The 20036-nt window shown below is 41.9% G+C and overlaps 1 protein-coding gene across 10 annotated transcripts in view; it reads right to left on the bottom strand.

Moving 5' to 3' along the window:
• The window catches only part of ncor2 (nuclear receptor corepressor 2), a 108018-nt gene that overhangs the window by 36057 nt on the left and 51925 nt on the right, over positions 1-20036 (bottom strand). For 6 of the 10 annotated variants that reach the window (XM_033620137.2, XM_033620142.2, XM_033620140.2 and 3 more), the window contains exons 7-16: positions 14023-14079; positions 13193-13245; positions 8265-8331; positions 6906-7078; positions 6576-6669; positions 6109-6198; positions 4121-4299; positions 3276-3330; positions 3083-3181; positions 203-339 (exon numbers count right to left, since the gene is read on the bottom strand). In XM_033620137.2, coding sequence (XP_033476028.1) covers positions 203-339; positions 3083-3181; positions 3276-3330; positions 4121-4299; positions 6109-6198; positions 6576-6669; positions 6906-7078; positions 8265-8331; positions 13193-13245; positions 14023-14079 — 1004 coding nt within the window. The remainder of the gene's footprint in view (positions 1-202; positions 340-3082; positions 3182-3275; positions 3331-4120; positions 4300-6108; positions 6199-6575; positions 6670-6905; positions 7079-8264; positions 8332-13192; positions 13246-14022; positions 14080-20036) is intronic. The other 4 variants (XM_033620141.2, XM_078170880.1, XM_033620144.2 and 1 more) reach the window with 1 other exon arrangement.

Here is a 20036-nt window from a genome sequence, read left to right as displayed (position 1 = left end):
CAGGCTCATGCAATGTGGTGGAAATGTTTTCACTCGGCTGAATCTTTTCCTCTCGCTCTGTCAGCATGCTTTTCTAATGATTCAGTGAGTTAAATCAGCCTTGCAGCGCACATTGTTTAGACTTAGAAAATTCAAAAAGTGTTTGGTGCAAATGAGATGACTCGGACATGGAGGGTTTAGTCAGTATTAAAAAGTGACTCACTTCATTCCATCCTCCTTGTCTTCAGCTTCATTTTTTTCTTCATCCCTCTCTCCCTCCTTCTCTTTCTCCTCCTTCTCCTTGTCTTCCTGGCTGCCCCGCTGCACTTGTTGCTGCTGTTGCTGCTGCTGCTGGCCGTGCTGTGACAAGAGAGCCAGAAACAACAAGGCGCAAGATGATTCAAGGTAAGTGGACACACACACTCACCAACAAACACCCTGACCTCTCCTGTATACCATCCATCGCAGACTATTTAATAAAGACAGACGACATGACGACTCCAGAAAAGTGAAGCCAAAACATTTCAATCACCCCCTGGTGGCTGGCTGCTGTGTAGGTCATAAACCCCTCCTTCTCCATGTTAGCAAATGGGACAAGCTATAAGGGGTGGGGGTGACGTTATAATTGACAGCTGTGTGGGCCAATCAGTGTACTCATGATCAATGGCACTGCTTGCAATTGGTCGGAGTATGGATGGGAACTTAAGATTGTGAGGATCAAGGTTCCAGCTCCAAATGATGGCACCTGCACAAGATGGCTGCGGCTGTATTGGGGATATTCTGGCCCCATTTTTGTGCAGTGGGGGGAAATGGAGGCACATTGTCCATTCACAAACATGAAAAATGGAATTATCACCTGAAACAATTTACATAGTATTTCAGTTTTGTTCACTGTTGAAAATGCCATTTTCACTTGAGCAGATTCCTCCAATATTTCTGTGTAATTACAAGCCACAATATCACACTTTTAAGCACGAACATTTACTGCCTGTTTGCAAACAGTGAGCGAAGCGGCACTTCCTGTCACACATCTGACATCTAAGACATTATTCAGACAAATGCACTCTTGGCACACAGCTGCAGACAGCATGATGTCTAGCTGTTTTTTTTTATGAGATAACACAACAAACCACAGCATGGTGTTTGCAGAAACATGAAACATTTCTTATCTTTGACATTTCAGAGACTTTGTTCCACTTACTTCAAGTCGAGAATAGTTGCTAACCTAAAAAGAAATCCTATTCATTTTCTGCATAGACAAAACAAAACAGGATACGAAAGTTCCGAAATATGCTCTTTAAGCACCCAGAACCACTTCCTTACCAATTTCCTGTCTGTCTGGACTTTTAGGGTTAGAGTTCAGATTAGTACAGACATGTAGTCTGACCAAAGAAACCTTAAACACTGCTTAATATTGACCAAGCAGACATACTTAAACTGGTTGGAACTTCTACTCCATTTGATGTATTTGCATTTGCTGCCTTTGGGCTAATGCTCATCCAAATAAAATAAACTTTTGTTGATCTCTTCACTACGTATCTGCACTAAAAAAAGACACATTACATGTGGCTCCTGGCAAGGGAACATAAAAAGGAGCAAGAGCCAGCGAATGAAAGGGGGGAGAAACCATGAAAAAGAGGGAGAGCAGAGCAAGATGGCAGGGAGAGGAGCAAGATCAAAATGCACCTTTGATTCACATAAGCTGCCTTCATCTCCATTTTCAAAATATCACTAATACCCTCTCCCTCCCTTTGAAATTAGTTCAGACAGAAAACAAATAAAAGCCATAATTCAATTGGATGTGATGGTCAGCCAGCCTCATGTTCTGCTCGGACAGTTTTTCATTTCCCCAGACACATCAACAGCCTACTAATTTCCATCAATCCTAACTATAGAGATCTGTTAGCACTGCGTCTAAATCTGCCCGGAGCTGATCCAAGGGCAGCCCTGCAGAAAGTATAGTTAAAGAAGACAACAGAGCAGCCCCTCCAGTACAGCACTGTGAGGGGGGAAAAGGCTCAGTAAGACTGGAAACACATTAACATTTGCATTAAGCTATTACTTATCCCCTCCATCTCTCTTTTACTCAAACATAATCTCTATTAGCATTTGCAGGCATCCTGACATATAGCACTGCACTTTCTGTTCCTCCTCAGTAGCTACCTCCCCCTGTGACTGCAAGCTATTAGTGCTAGCTGCTACTCAAGAGATGTGGAGCAAACCGCCACGTAATGAGCAGAGGTTTCCTCAGGAAAGATGAGGAGACACCGTCCTCGTGCCCACAGGAAAAGGTCGCCGGTAAATTAATGTGCCATTTCCTTAGCGCCTGCCACCATGAAGTTCAACAGCTAGCACCTGATCTGAGGCTAATAACTGGGAGCTCATTAGCAGCAGAAATGACCTGTGTTTAAAAAAACTGTTGGTATGGAAATAGTGCCGACATGATGGGGTTGAGAAAATTGTGGCACTTGATCAGCACAACTGTGTGACCTTCTGCGTTTTTCTGAACTCTTCATCAAGGGAGTTCTGTGGCTTAGCTTACCTCAGTGTTTGGTAAAGACGTCACTACGGCTCCTGCAAATAGGACTCATTTTACCCAATACAATGCCCCATTTTCAGTAGTTTTCAAAGAGTTTAAATTCGATTACATGCTGTTTTTGCACACCAGATACCCCACGTTCATCTCCATCATATGCTTTGCAAAGAGCCCTGTGCATCAAAATTCAAAACACATTCAGCTCCACATAGAAAAAAATGTATCTGCCGTCCAACCAGATAAAATCAAAGGCAAGTCTCTTTTAAGTCATATCCACTGTACATGAGATTAATAAGGGAAAAGTTAGTAGCGGTGCCAAACTTGTCTGACAACAGAGAATGGCATCAGGCCTGGAGTGTAATGACTGAAATGGTAAACAAGTTTTGTGCCAACTAGCAAATGGTATTAGTTAGTTAAGTGACTACAGATGACATCCTGGTTGCCTAGCAATAGCAAAGGGAGACTTCTTAAAAAAGATGCAGTGATGCCCCTCAGATTTTCAGGCTAACAAAGCTTGTTGTGCTTGTTGTATATATTTTAAACTATAAGCTTGACAGGTGAAAATACCTGGCTTCTTCCTCTGCGTCTGTAGTTCCTCCGCACTATGTTCTTGTAATTTTCATTCTTTTTGGTCAGGTAGTAGAACAGCACACACTCCGCCACCGTCTGAAAAATGGACGTAATGTTTTGTTTAACAACCATTTACTGAGAAGACTGTATCATTCAGAAAAACACCTCAAATGAGAAAATGATTCAATACCTTTCTCTCCAGAAAAGACGCTATCAGACCAAAGTTTTTGGGGTGCTGGATGAACCTGTGGGAGCAGAACAAAGAGACTCTAGTAACCTGCTAACAGAATGACTCAATATTACTGGCAGTTGCTGAGGAGATCCAAACGAAGCAGATCAGAAGATCAGTGACTGAGGAGGTGACTGCAGAGCTGACGCAGAAAACAAAAAATTGAAATTAAGATTTAGTTTACTTAAAACTAAAATCTATGGACGCTATTGCATTAATCCTATATCAAAAAATCTTAGCATATCTGAAATTACACTAGACAATCAATGGTAATGAAATATCTTACTCTATATTTTGGATCAAAGTTATTAGAAACAGAAAATGGAGCTCTTCCTTTTGCATGTGGGCTGACTTTTAAGTCACTGATTTCTCTGTGTGGGTTTGATCCGATTCAGCAGCTTGAAACGCCTCCTCTCATTTCTCACGAAAGGGGAAGATTCACTTCCTTACCAACAACTTGTTGACCCTTTATCGGTCACACATATTTCACAGGGAAAAGAAGACATACTTCATCGTGTTGCTTAAAATGAAGCTCCAAAGCACTTTGGCTACAAAATGAGAATGGAGCAGGAAGATAGTATGGGAAATCCTAAAGATCTGAATTGTACAGAGCTGAGCGTGGGGAGCCATATTTTGTATACTAGCTCCAAAATGCGAAAGCCAAAATGTTACAATTTTTAGGTGCATATTTGGCTTACCAAACCCAATCTAACTGTTAGAATATGAAGATAAAATTACATTTTTTTCTACTCAAACAAAAAGAAATTTTGTCTGTCACCATGAACTTACTGAAGTGTTGTACTTACTTCTCTCTGAAAGTGTCCTTCTCCTGCTCGCTCCACATGTTCATAACCTGCCGGTCCTTGTACACCTTCATGGGGTCATCCATCAATCCATTCATGTTGATGAACTTGATGCGTTGCTGCTCAGCGTCAAACAGCATGGGAGGGATGACCGCCAGCTGCCGCATTTGCTTCTCAGTGTTCTGACGTACACAAATGCCACACACGAGACACACACAGAAACCAACATCCTGGAGTGAGTGGGTTGGCCTCAAAAGGGAAACTGACAGCATATTGCTTATATTGACATGCACTATATGAAATCTGTCCTGCGTTGAAGCGTTTAGGAGCCTTAGCTCAGTAGGATAAGGCATATTCCATCTCAAATGTAAACTCCCCTAAAACTTGTCACCTTCTTGTCACTCTTCAATGTACAATCTAGAAAATACCTTTAAGTAGAGATAAAGTCTGAGGTTAGAGAAGGAGGGTAGTGAGCAAAAGGCGCTGTGCTATCTTGAGAAGGTAGAAAAGCATTTCTTGAGTGTGACAGGACAACACAATTGGACACATTGCTCAGCTTAATGGGAGCAGGCTGACATGAGAGGAACAAATCTAATGTGTGACTAGAGGTTATCACAGCAATATCTCCTCAGAGCATGGTCCTCCACTACTTATCTATAACACTGACACCTAGCAAAACTTCTTATGAAAATATAATTGAATATATACTGTAGTGTTGTTTTTTAAATATCTTAACCATGTGCGTGGCCAAGTGGTAATTTTGACAGCCTAAATAGTATGAATTTGAGAGGTATGTTTAAAGTCAAGTCAAGCCAATTTTATTTATATAATTTGCCTCAGTAGGCTTGAAAAATCGCCAATCCTGTCGCTACTAAATGGTTTGTTCTTCTATCCCATGGTGACATTTATTATTCTCTGCCTCAAAATTTGGCTTCATCATAGAACCATTACATAGTGCACAGTGAGTACACGGACAATTACTACTGTGGCACCAACAGCTGACGCTGTGTGTTGACTGCGCATGTTATAACTGGAGGAAAGAGAAACGTTGGGAAGACTGTTAAAAAAGAGACAGGCAATAAAAACCACCGGAGACTATCAAAGTTTTTGGGAGCATTTCAATTGAAAGCAGCTGTGCTTGCCGCTGGGCTGTGGTGGCCTTAAAGGGCTAGTATTTAGCTTTGGCTAGCCATACTAGCTTAGCTACCACAGATATTCCAGTGGCATACCATAGCATCTGTATAACAGCTGTATTATACGCCAATATTGAGTGACATATGTCTCTGAAACAAACTATGTCACAGTGATTTAAGAAAGCTTGAGTCACATTCCTGCAGGCTATGTTTTTATGATGTTGTTTCTATTATGTTCCTGTTATTACAATGTTCATATATATGATCTTTATTACTTTGTACTGCAAGTGACAGTAATTAATATTCATAAATATTGCTGTAAAATTTAATTTATATATACCTACACATTTTTGGATGAGGAAACCAAAAACTGCTAATTGGCCTACTTCATTTTTCTTAATTACCTATCTACATGCTTTACGGTACTCTTACACATTTATCTGATTAAGCATTAAAAAAATCAATAAAATGCTCAATTATTAAATCATTTTTGCCCTAATAACTAAAATATGGGCACGTTTATACTTACAGGTCATACAAATAAAGTGAGTGAACTTCTTTTGTTTTGTTTTCAAATATTAAGCTCCCTTCTTCAAACTAATACCTCTTTTCCACCATATTAGGTCTGGGTCTTCTTCGTTTAGGATTTTTGGAACCTTGGTGCTATCTAGTGAACCAGCCTGTGTTTCCACCAGTTTTGAGCAGAACCATTGTAATCAAGGATGTGTTATCAACTGAGTTCGCTGCACAATGCACAACGGAAGTAAACAGTAGTAGCAAAATGGCAGACTGCATTGATAACCTGCAAGCTCTGATAACAGTTATTTATTTTTATCCAAAAAACAAGTATGGACCAACTTTTATTGGGATCACTGCATGCTCTTCTTTTCCCCGACAATTTCCCACTTGACCTCTCCACTGTTGCTTTCTCCATCCTCTCCTTCCTACCTATAGAGTATGACACGCCCACTAATGTCAGCACAGTTCACACTATAGGTTGTTAAAAACCTGCTGTTTTTGGGTCCAAAGAGAGAACCAACTCTTTGGGTTCTGAAACAATTAATTTTTGGTCCAAATGCTCTGAACAGTTCAACATTAGGTGTAGGGACCAGAATGGACCCCATTCCATGTTGGTGGAAACAGGGTATAAGACACTCATTTCTGGCACCAGTGCCAACCTTGACATATGACACTCAACAAATCAGACAACTACATGTCTGACCACCATAACAATTCAAACTTCAAGAAAGTGACAGTGTAAATACACCCCAAATGTGCTGAAAAGGAATCGTGAGGTGCAAACCATCTTTAACAAAGGAGCTTACCTCATGCTCTGATATTCCATCAATGATCTCGGAGACCTCATGTTCACTGCGAGCTGCAGACGAGGTCAGCCCACCTCCTCTCTGCCCGACACGGCTACAAAAGGAAAAACACAAAAGACCTGTCACTCAAAAATACCCACATATTACTGTAACTGAGCCACCTACACCACACAGTGAAACAAATCTACAGAAATCCTTTATAATGAGAGCAGTAACCAGGCAACAAATCAAAGTGATTAACTCAGCTCCTAAAATTAAGTGCCTTTTACTATGTTGAACAATCGTAGATTGCCTGTTGGGAAGGGGGGTGGGGGGGTCTTGTGCTCTCACCTCTGCATACGCTCCTGCAGCTCTCTCTGTTTGCGGATCTCTGGGAACTGTTTCTCGTAGTACTCCCGCACCTTGCTCTCCTTGGCTCGGCGCCGCGGGTTGTTTTCAATGCGCTCCACCTTTTTCTCCCAGGCTTCCATCAGCTGGTCATAGCGCTGACAAAACTTCTGTTCCTAAAGCACCACAGAAATATGAAGATCTCAGTCCATGGCAGATCTGCTTAAATATCAACACTATCTCTTTCTGCCTTTCCTTTGATCTCAAGACACAAAACTAATGGACCATTACATCTGAGGAAGTACAAGTACAGAGCACTTAACGGTTACTGATAAAGCAAGACATCCCCCAAAGCACAGTGATATTTTAGGCTGCCTGAACATTGAAAGTAATTCAGTAATCCTCCTGAACTCTCTGTCTGTGTGTCTATTGTGTCCCACCATGAACCTCTACATGTTCAGAGGGGGGTAGAGTGATATGTTGGTATTCTATGGGGAGTCTGGCCTTGAGCCACGACTGTGGCAGATGACAGCCCACCGTTTTCCCAGCTTCCTCACAGGCAGGCTGTAAAGCAGACCATTAAACCTGGTGGAGACACGACCCTCAGTAGGCTCATAAACCACAAGGTGATGTCTCCCCACACTCTGCCCACGAGGAGCTACCTCCCCCGCTTTGACACAACACGAGATGACTGGACACTCGCCCACGACTCAGACTTTGATACAGGTGCTGCATTTGAGCGGTTCTTTTTGGCCTCACATAAACTTGCAATAGATACAAAAGCAGAGCTGTGAACAGTTATTGCTGGCACTACCTATGAGGTTGGAAGCAGTTTAAAAAAAAAAAAAAATTTTTTTTTTGATTCATATTTCCTACTTGTGGATAGATGCAAATTTCATAGTAAAACTGTGGACTTGATTTGCAACAACGATTTTCTGTCAAGCCAGTAGATTTTAAGATGTCCGCTTGGCTCTAACATGAGAGCTCACCCCATTGATCTCAGCTTTATTTATAGTCATGCTCTTTGGCTCAGCCTCCCTGTGCTCACTGGCAGGCAAGAGCACAGACTAACCCTGTACAATGCTCATTATAAGAGCTTGGCTGACAGTGAATTCAACAGATCTAGGGTTTTTCTTTCAGATGACCGTGTGAGAGAATTTTTTTTTTTTGTTTTTCAAAAGCAATCGCTTCCCCAGGGCACCCTAAGAGTACAGACAGCAGATCATGCCCAGAGCTCTATTCCTCTTTGGTATGCCTAAAATGGCCACTCACTTCGAGGAGCAGCTGGCCCAGTTTCACACTAGTCATCCGTCATGGGCTGAGTCCCAGCAGAGAGTCAAAAATGTGGAGTTCTCTACTTACCCACTGCTTACGAGCATGATTTCTCCTCTTGAAGTACAAGATGAGCTTCTTCCTCATCGCCTGGTTTCTATGAGGGTTAAAGAAAGGGAGGCATGGAGAAAACAGAGGGACAGAAGCAAAAGGACAAGGTAAGAAGGTAAGAAAACACTTATTTCAGACAGTGCTTGGGCTTTCATCACGTTTGTCACATAATAAATGTTAGTATATGATGTTTTCCAGATCCTTGGGTACACATTTTCTACCCTCTGCACTTTCTCCGCCTCACTTCTTTACCCAATAAACAAACAAAAATCACACTCACACACAGGCACACAAACAATGCCTGTCCTTGTATGCCACCGCTCGATAAACTCAAACTAGCTTCTGGGTGGAAAGGACAGCGAGGTGAGCCAAACTTATAAAACTTGTCTGGGCTGGAACAGCCAGCCACAGTGCTTCAAATAAAGGTCAGGGCCAGTAATCTCCTTAGGCAGCCACTCAGTTTGTCTCTTTCTTTGCTGCAAGGCAGAATTTTATTCCTGACACTTAATCTGTCAGTTGTAAGGTCACGTTCCCTACTGATTAATGTAATCTTATTCTACATTAGTCACTTCAACTGAGCCGCGGGGTCCTTCGGGTCACAGGGAAGGACAGAAGGCAAGGAAGTAGGCTACTGGTGGTTTATGAATTTTGTGAAAATGGGGAGATAGCATGATAACATTTAGGGGTCTAAAGGGATAAACACACAGGGTGACCTATTCTCCATTTCCCAAACATGTTATCTGCAATAACAAACCCAAGTTAAATCTAAACAGCCTTAACCCCCAACCTACATAAACACTCCCACACAAACAAACAGACACATACTGAGCCAAGCCATTGCAGCAGAGAAGACAAATACTGCCAAGTCCAGCTAGATACTGTCGATATCCACACTTACCCTGGCATGTTATGGGTGAGAACTAACTCGGTATGGCAAAAACAGGACTGATAGATCAAGCCCTTTTAAGACAAAGATGGCATTGTCCTCTGGACACCAGATGGCAAAGGAGAAGATTAGAACAGTTGAACCCCTCCGAAAGGTTTCCTTTGTCCTGCTCTAAGCCTGTGCCACTTCTGAGATATCAGAGAACACTGTAATTTGGCACAATACCTCCAAAACATGATGGCTGAAAGATTCATTATACACACACTTGTGCCAGATGTTCCCCAGTAAAAGCATACTGGGCAAAATATATTTAACTTAATAGTTTGATTTTTGCTTTCATAGTAGTCTGAATAAACAAAGGATACTGGCAAATGTATCATCAGTTGAGTGGTGGAGGCAGTGTGTGCAGGAGATGAACTAGGATGGGGACTCAGATGCTGAGCACTCCACAGAGATATTGGTACTCATCTATCCCAGCAGGGATGAGTGCCAAGGTTATCAAACCGGTTAGCAAAACAAAGAAGTCAATTGTGCTGGCTCAAAGCAACACAGTGGTATTTAATAATACACACACACACGGAGGGAGAGAGGAGAGTTTTCAGTTAATTGCTTTGAGGCAATAATACTGATCAAACAGTGCAGGGATCAAAAGGAGTGAAGACAGAGCAGTGTGTGGCTGAGGGGTCAGACACATCTTGTGGTATGCCACTGTGCCCATACCACGGTGCCAACTGGGAAGACAAGCTATTATAACCCTTGTGCAGACCTTTGATGTGCCTCAGTGAATTATGGTTTTTAAAAGATTACAGAGCCTCACTGATAGACATGGCAGGGCCACGCAAAGTTGTGTACTCTCGGCTCCCCTAACCAAGATATCTTTTAACATATAAAACTGGCACGATCTCCTAAACATTCACCTAACACAATCACGGATGCTGAGAAAGGCACCCAGTTGTTTATACTCGCGTCATAATATCAGGGGCAAAAAAAAAAAAAAAAAAAGGAATCCGTAATCATTTTAGTCCCTTTTCAAAGGTAATCACTATGTTTTTTCTCTTTTTTTTTTGGCAAATGCACCTTTTGTTTGAGCACAAAAGATATGAAATGCTATCAGTGGCAAAAAAAGCCAGAATTCAAATACTACTTGTAGGTACTTCAGAATTAAAACACTGCTATTTTTTACCTAAAGATTTAATATACTATGTGGCAAGAATATACAGCAAATATTGAGATACAAACCTTCTGCCATCTTGTTAGCTAAATAGTGGTGGAAGATAACAGACAGCAGTTGGTAGTGGTATTCTGAAGTAGGGCCATAATGGTTCATGTATTCATACCAAATCGTCACATGTAAATTGATGCACGTAATGTAGAAACAAATTTCACTAGCGTCAGTTTCACTTTTAGCCGAACGCTGTTACCAATATATGCTGAGGTTAGCACAACAAGCTGATTGGCATGTCACACTATGACAAGCGCAAATCAAACAGGTTCCTGATCAGCTACAACAGCAATAGAGAGAGCTGTGTGTAAGAAGAGAGCAGTGTGTTGGCATTGCTCCACCTTTGGAAGTGAATGGAAACACATCCAAAATGCTGACCAACAGCCGACAGGTGCCAATAACCTGGATGATGAATGTTTAAGTGCTCTCAATGTTTTAATAAAGCCAAAGTGGAACTAACTGTAACAATCCTTCAAATACACAACTTTTATTTTTTCTTGTTCCATGTAGGGCTGCACAGTATATGCGGTAGATGGTAGAAATGATATAAATTTGGCCCACGGTAGAGATTTGCGCTCTACCGTCCTATCGTCGATGACGTCATCGCACCTGCCTCAGTGTGAAAATGGCTGCGAGCACAGAGACAGCGGAGCAAGAGGAGCTGGTTCACGTCCGTGATTTAGTGTAGCACGTGCAACATGTGTTGCTGGAGAACTTGTGAGTGAGTGAGTTAATGTCTTATGAACAGCCCCGGACTTCTCAGACTCTTTTAGCGACTTACCACTCAGAGAGAACTCATTCAGTGTCTCCTCTGGCAGCAGCACAGCGTCTCTCCCTCTCCTCTCTCGCCGTGCGCACACGGGAGTTGGTTTTCGGCAAGAGAGTCTGTCATAAACCTTTGGTAATGTAAACCTATGTGACGCTAGGGGCTCCACAAAAAACTCCATATGTGAATGTGTGATAGTTGTGGTATCATAGCAGCCTTTCACAGGTTACAGCGTGATGATTAGAGGAGAAATGGCAGAGCATAAAGGATAAAGGTCCAGGTGGAAAAAACACAACTCAGTCATTTAGGATTTTGCTAAAAGAAGGAAATTACCTTTTGATATAGATCCCAGGGGACATTTTGCACCATAGAGTACTGGGTTTTAATTTTGAGTTTTGAGATCTGCATTCTGCACAATAAATGCTCTAAAAAATACATTATATCTTTGCTTTTGTTGTTGTTGTTTTTTTATCAATTTAGCTTTGCTAAGGGACTACAAAACCCATTCAGAAACACTTCTATTATAACTTTTACACTTAAATTTATACCGCGATATATACCGTTACCATGAAGGGATTCGATTTATACCGTGATATAAATTTTAGGTCATACCGCCCAGCCCTAGTTCCATGTATTTCTTTTTAATGTCATAGTATAACAGATGCTTTTCAGTTTTATAGCTATTGTGACTTGTTGCATTTTGGGAAGCTGTTTGTTCCGTGCTCGCACAGTGCAATAAAGAAGTGTCTGAAATGTTCCTTGTTTTTACAATAACAAAGTTTCCAGTTGGCAAAACGCTACATCAGTCCCCAGTAAAAGGACTGTGTCTGTCTCTGACACTTGCACTACTGTCTGCTCAAAATAAATGAAAACAAACATATCTTTATGTGTTGAAGTTTTTTCCACTGTACCAAATTTGTACCAAACTGACTCCTGTGTACCGTTTACCCCATTCTGAAGCATACAAAACAACCATTTTAAAAGTTTCAAATCCACCCTATATTTTTTATACATAATCTAAAAAGGCAAACACAATTGTAATCAACTCATAAACTTAATCAGTTATCAAATTCAAACCATGAGGGGAAATAATGAACACTACATGTGATAACAGAAACTGGAGGAATGGATTCAAACTGGACTGACAGATCTTGACTTTGAGTAAAATTTTGGCATTTTATTTAGTCTGCAGACTAATGTGCCAGCTCATTTCATAGCCACCATTATTGCAGTATCATACTCAAACTGAACACCGTTTCATTAACAGTGCAGATCCTTTTTCATCTGGTCCTTTCTTTTTTCTCTCTGTGGTTGCCCTTGTTACACACGTTTATTCCAGGAAGCTTCCTTACTAAGTTTACATAACCAAAATTTCACATCCCTCTCTGAAATGCCATTCTTTGCAGTCTGCCCAGGAGGAAGGTGGAGTTGAGGTGTGGGGGTGGAGACAAGTGGCGACTCTCTCTAGCAGAGACAATAAACAATCACTATGGGAATTAATAGCTGCTAAGTTTGATGTTTTACTGATAGTAGTTTTTAGTTTACAGAGAATTAAAAAACACAACAGAGTACAACTGGAATGCATGCACCATTATACTGTATGATTTAACGTAACTTCTGATTGGTTACTGAATCTATACGAAAACAAATATCCCCTATAAATACAATTTCTGACAGGTCAGGTTTCTCCCTGAGGTACAGGGCTTCTCCAGGCTTTTCTGATGTCTTATCCTTTGATAAATTCTGACAATTTTATCGGCCCAGCAATAAAAGTTATGTGAATTTGAGTTTGGTATACTCTGGTATTCAAGTTCAAGAGCATAATGACAGCTTGATATTATTTATCTACAAATTGTATTTAAAATATATAAAACCATTATCCATCTGTGGTGACACAACATCAAACAATTCTACATGAGCTCCCGTAACCATGGTTAAACTCTCTACAGCAGCTTTTAAGTTATATTTTAATGGCTAGATAAGAAACATTTCTTAATGTGGACGTGTGTGGATATCTGAAGTGACAGACTCACATTTTGATGTTCTCATGGTACTGCTTGGTATCAGAAGGCTGATTGTACAGAGGCTGGAACAGAAGAAGGAACAGACAAACCAAACAATCAGCCATAGTGTAAGTGCAACAGATTGTAAATGAACAGTTTACAAAATGACAGAGTTCACAGCAACATCTCCTCAGTATGATTCTGACCTTGCCCCCAAGGAAATGTAGGATTCAGTGTGTGCAGTAGACTGACTGAAGCCCAGTAACCCAATCAAATTCAATCCTCAAGTCCTCCAGGACAGGGGAGAAACCTGTTTTGTGTAGCGTCTTGCATGAGCTCAAAAGGTAATTTGCTCAATAGAACCAAGTGATCAGATTCACTGGTGTGAAGAGCGTGAGAGTATAGATGGAAAGATGCGTGGACAGATACAGCATGTGGGAGCAAATTTATGACTAAATCAAGTGAAAAAATATCATTTCAAACAAAGATAGGCTGGTAATTTGAAAAAGGAAAAATTCCAATTTTGCAAATACAGCAAAGTCAAAGGTGATCTGCACTGTTCTGTTTCTGTTCTCAGTGGGTTTGGGTACAACACTTTAACACTGCACCCTGGTGTGAGTCATCAAATTCTATGTGATCAAAATTGTTTAATGGAGCTTTGCGTAAAGGAATCAAAATATGTTTACTTTATTACTTTACACCCCTGCTCAAGAGCCCTCCACCTAAGAACTTGTTTGTCTCCCAAGCATCCTTTATCTGTCTAACCTGGCCTTCAATAAAATGTTTCCACAGTCGATGGTGCAAAAACATGAGAGCAAGAGAAAGAAAAATACATATGGCATAAAACAGTCTCCACTCACCAATTCTACCCTGGGTCCCAGTCCCTCCAGTATCCTGTGAGCCTCCTCTGCCTTTTTCTGGTAAGGGAACACAAACAGAAGTAGTACATCAGCTGGCCGCCTGCACCTCTGCCATCACCACGGCAACGCAGTGAGCACGCTCACTTGATCACTGAGGCTACACTGCTGCTCACTGGATGGACGGGTGGCTGGATGTATGGATGGATGGAGAGGTGGATGCACCAACTATTATTAGAGCTTTTAACTCAAGCTGGGCCACAGCTCCTTGCCTCAGCTCCCTCTTTCCTCTCCCAGAAAAAAAAAGATTACTCACCTCCCCTGAGCAGAGAGAGGAAGGGAGAAAGAGCAGGCAAGCAGGAAAGCAAGTGGGAGTGGAATAGAAAGTGAGTGGGAGAGGAAGAGTAAAAAAAAAAAAAGAAAAAAAAAGAAAAAGAAAACCAGGGACAGGGTGGGGGGGCTAAAGGGCTTTGGTGCTTATCTCATAAGAGACATCTGATGAAAGACAGAAAGATCTCACCTCCAGTTCACTACCTACAACAATCAGCCTCTTAAAACAAAAACTCCTGGCAGGGACCATAAAGCAAGAGAGGAGAGGTGTTGGGTCATGAAGCTGGGCAACAGAAATACTCCCATCTGTGTCTCTGGATGACCCCTCTGCAGCTCCGCTCCTCCATACATTTATATTGCGCTCTAGCAGACAAATGTGTGAGCAGTGTCCCAGACTACCCCTCACAATGTTCGCTCCACTTTTTTCCTCATTCCTCTCTGTGCACTCTCTCCGCTTCATCGATCAAACAGACCCTCCTTGGTGACACACACACATGCTCCGTTGCTTCCCATCTCACTCTGTTTCCTTCAGTGACCGTGCAGTCAGACTGGCAGGACTGACACATTCACAGACAGGATGGAAGTACAGTGAGGGAGGGGTTGGATGGAGAGGAAGATTTCGGCGGTGATAACAGAGACAGAACCTGCCGGTGTGTGTGTGCACGTCAACCTTTATTCTTCACCACCCACAGTGTCATGCTGCTTCCTTGTCCCTTTCACTATGTCCTCACCGTAGAGGTAGCTCAGGAGGTGTTTGGGATCTACTCCTAAGTTTATACAAGACTCACGCTAACAGACTTGGATGTAAGACCCCAGAGGAGCTCACGCACACAGCTTAACTTGCCTCAACACAGGTTTCCAACTGGGTCACCTCTAAGTGGAGCCAAATGACATGGCTACAGTTTTAAAAGTGCCCTGTGCATTTTCTTCTAAGGCATAAGGTAAAGGGAAGCACTGATAATTTACATTTGCACATACTACACATATCATTTAATTGCACATACAATAACATGATGCTATTATTCTTCCTCAACTGGTTTTGCATTGATTCCCTCATTCCTGTTGCTTCCTCACTAGTGAGTAGGTGTAACAGGCTGCAGAGTACTGCCTCAGAGAGCCTGCTCACTACAGGAGCAGTTAATGAACGGCAATTATTAAAACCAGCCTTTCATCCTCGGGGAGTAGGGAGGCTCAAGGATTTTTCTTCACTTCTTGGCCATAAATTTTTAAGCAAATTTGAAAACAACACTGCATGATAACGACCTCCAAACTCTTTGAATATGGCTTCACATTATATACTAGAAATGATAAATCAAGCAATGAAGACAGGGGATATATGAGATGCAGGGGCAGCCGTACAGAAAATTACCATTTTTCTCAAAGTGTGGATAATTACACACTGAGAGCTGCTGGTCTTGTAACTGCCCTCTCGATTCATCTCCATCTCCCACACACAACCTCATCACAAGACCCAGGCACAGAGAGGCAGGTTTCATTGCTTCAATTATGCCCCCCCGTGGTAACACACAGGACTGCTACTCTGGCAGTGGTGTTATCAGATGTAAACCTTAGCAACTGTACAATTGCACATGCTGCCTGCAGTCAACAAGAAATTCTCCCCAGTGGATCGAATGATCCCTGAACACACTGAATAGGAGAAAACTCAGCACAAGCCTATGAAAATCACACTGAGTGCTTATGCAACTAATATCAGAGCACTACAAAACTTCTGTACCTTTCATGAAGAGAATGTAGGAGAGGAAAACAGATAAAAGCAAACACAAACAAAAACAAAGAAAGAGAGAAAGAACTGCAGGGCCATCTTTCACAAAGATTTAGCACAGCTCAACAGAATTATGATAATGCAGTCTCAGAGGGGCTGTCCTCTCTTGTGCTCATGTCCATGACAGCTATGTCCCAAATATGAGAGGAGTGAACTTGAGTTGAGCCATCCCCGGGGTTTGACAATAGGCTGTCGGTAGAAATGCGGCTGTAACCCTGTCTGGGAGAGCTGGTGACACTGAGCCCAGAGGGGACAGATGACACCGTGGTGACACCGGCTCAAAAAGGCATGCTGAGGCTGAAATAATTATAGCCAGGTGCTTTAAGACACACACCAATATACATATGCAATGTACATATATGTGCACAAATAAACAAACACCACAGGCCTGACATGTAACATCAAAAGAGCTGTTTGTGGCATTCAGAGAATATCTATGAGTCAGAGTGTGAGGCAGGATTATCTGCACATGGTCTCAACGTGGAGGGGGCTGAGCTTGTCGCTAGCAGGTACCAGTACTAACTCCATAAACAGTGCAGACAATGCCGACAACGTTAACTTGTGGGGAAACAGGAGAGTGGGCACTTCGCTTCTGCAACAATACTATCTGGATATGTGTGGCAACTGCTGTTTGAGCACAGTGCAAAGTGGCTGCAATTAGCTAGCCAGTAGGACACACTCACAGGGACTCACATGTATGCATCACCAGACTGCTACCACAACATCGGACAAGGAAGCATGAATAACGACACACACAGGGAGTGTGATTACATTCTCTGCTCGGGATGCCATTACTCCACCGTATCTTCCATAGCAAATAGAGGTTTCCTGCTATATTAATGTTCTGAGTGTTGCAGACAGCTCCTTTAAGCTTTAACGTAAAAACATTATTACACCATTTATACTTGCCACCTCATGTGCCTTGGGCAGATGGGTTGGGTGCCAGATGTTAAAAAAGGTATAAATGCATCTCTCTCCAGGACACGTGCATTCTTTACCTCTCCCAACTGTGTAAGAAAGTGACTGAACAAAGAAGCCATATACGGGGTCTGTTCCCTGTGATCATAGCAGTTTCAGTGACACTGAAATTAGCCATTGTTCTTCCTGTCGCATATAAAGTGGCAGAAAACACAAATCCTGCAATTTAAAGAATTACAGTCAAACAGACAGGTAACAGACCATCATAGCTTTTATCAAATCCATGAAAGCAAAAGTACAACTACTGAATTACCTGTGTGGGTGAGAGAACAGAGATCTGTATGGGTGAAGGATCTGAGAGCATGAGAGCTTGTAAAGATGAGCAAGGTCTCGCTCGCAGACCATCCACGCAAGTCATCTATGTGTTTGTTTTAGATTACGAACAGTTGTTAGTTATCTAGCTAGCTGAACTGTTGAACTGTTGTCATAATTGCACTGCTGAAGTACACAAATGATTTTTGTTCTAGCATTTTAAGGGGTTATCAAAGAACTCTAGGTGCATTACCACCAACCTCTAAGCTGGAGTCAGGGCTATCAGTGCTAAGGCTAGTGAAGGAAAACCGAAGCAGATGCAATCAGACTTTTGATCTGGCTAACGGAGACACATATTTGCGGATTAGGATTAATTAGGATTCCAGTATCAATACCAGAACCTTAAAGTGATACAGATACCACTTGAGTTACTCAATTCGATACCCATCATGTGAATGGAAACATTCAGTTGCGTAAAATGCCACCAGTGGCGCAACAGACATGGAGTATATTCATACTTGGCATTGGGTTATTTCGATCAATAGCTTTAAAGTATTGAGTACGGATACCCAGCCCTAGCTGAGTGTAAACTAGGGTTGTGCCGATGGGCAATCCGAGCCAAGTGTAAAATGAGTCTACGTCATGTAAATCAATTAGGAATGAATGACTGAATATGAGAAAATGCTATGGCTTCACCACAGCATTATGCTTTGCATGAGCCAAACTAAAAAAGAAAAAAACAGCTGAAGAAGCTGGTTCGGTCTAGAGAGAGAGATAAGAGAGGTTGGGGGGGGGGGGGCAGTAGGCCAGAGTACATCCTGCAAGTCAGAGGGAAGTGGAAAGCGTTACAGAGGTCAAGCTAAATTGTGGAGTAAGCTATGAGTCATTCCTAAACTTCCAGCCTTTCAATGAGTCTTGAGCAGTCTGCAGTACCCTGCTGTTGCATAGCAGTGCTGTGGTTTTACTGATTTTGATGACGGTAAGGGTGAAAGTCATGAAAGACACTCCCTGTGCTGTGGTATTCCCTTTAAAACGGTCTTTTCAGGGAATTTTGGTGGTTATCTGGGGACATCTGCGCAGCTGCAAAGGATTTAGTCTCTTGCTCAATGACACTTAAGCAGGGTGAATGCTTGCCTGCCAACACATAGGGTTTAAACTAGGCTCTCCATTGGCAGCATATTTACTCAATACACCACATATCTTTGCCATCCTATAAAAGTGATTTGCCTTGAATGTGTCAAAGAAGCTGTTCAAAAGATCCAAGAGTTTTTTCCTTTGAACTGTGAAGTTTTAACATTACTCTGACTTTCCCATAGGGGGCTTGTTCAGAAACGTTAAATCTGGGGTGTGATACAGTGTGAGAGGAGTTCCCTGCTTTAAATGCCAATTCCAATAAAAGAGGAAACGTGCATTTCACCACTAGGGGGACTGAGAGCACTGAGAATCACTCCATTATAAAAGAGAATCTGCACAGAGTACTGCTGTATATAATGATTGCTGTGACTAGGACTAACTTAACACTTATAAATAGCTTTATATGACCTCCAAGCTGCTCTGTTTTTCTTTTCTTGAAAGAATGATTAAGTTGCTATACTTGCATAGGTGATAAAAGAAATATTTGTTTCAGTGTGCGTCTTTGTCACTGTATAGGGTGTGCTTGTGTGTGTATGCGTGTGATTCATCATGCCTGCTGTGTTGACCTTTAGAAGATTATTCTGTTAGGCAAGAGTTCTGCCTATCCTGACAGTAAAGAGTGGGAGGCTCAGGTAGGAGATGAATACTTTGTGGCACACTCTGCTTTTGTTGACAAGGGTTTTTTGAGGATTACATCAAACAAGGTAAATGAAAATGACAGATCTCCAAGAAAAAATGTCATCTCTCCAGAGCCACAGTATTTTGCTCAGTATTAAACACACTACAAGACTAATCCACACTCTGCCAAACGCAGTCTATGAAATGTAATGACAAACATAATGAAAGAAGTACACACCGTGGGGCTTTGCTCAGGGTAAAATTAGGGACACTCTGTGGTTTGCTGAAAGCTGCACCTGCTGGGTAATGTAGTTTATCTTACATGCACTGTCTCCATCTTCAGCACTGACAAGCTGACATTAAAACAAATAATCAGGCAAAAAAGAATATTCAGTAGCTCTAACAGCCTGGCTTAGTTTAGTCTGATATCTCGCATCGGGGGAAAAGCAACCAGTTCTCTCACTCTGACATGCACTTATGGTAATACACTGCATATGTGATCAAGCTCAACCACAAATGCAAACTAATTTGAGCTGCAGTGGTAGGCCACAGATTGAGCATCTGGTGTGTGTGTGTGTGTAAGTGGCCTTGTTTACACCTGGAATTGACATGCATCTTTGGTGATGATGATTTTGCCTGCATGCCAAGGTCTTTGTAAACTTCATCTTCGCGGGAAGTGCACTTCTTCTTCTTTTAATTTCTGACAGAATAGGCATGGGAAGTGCATTGCTGTCTCCCGGCAGTTCATCACAACAACGCATTTGTTCTTTGCAAACAGAAATGACATACATGTTTATCTGAATATAGAGCAAGGAGATGAGATCTGATCACAAGTGGTGAACTGAAATGCAGGTGTCGATGCATTCTAACGCAAGGTGTGAAAATACAGACTTAAAGCTGTCCTCTTATGATTGGATCAGCC

This window comes from Epinephelus lanceolatus, chromosome 9 (genome assembly GCF_041903045.1).
Source record: "Epinephelus lanceolatus isolate andai-2023 chromosome 9, ASM4190304v1, whole genome shotgun sequence".
In the NCBI taxonomy this organism is placed as follows: domain Eukaryota; kingdom Metazoa; phylum Chordata; class Actinopteri; order Perciformes; family Serranidae; genus Epinephelus; species Epinephelus lanceolatus.
The sequence above is the reverse complement of the archived record's forward strand: the minus strand, read 5'-3'. Positions and strand labels throughout refer to the sequence as shown.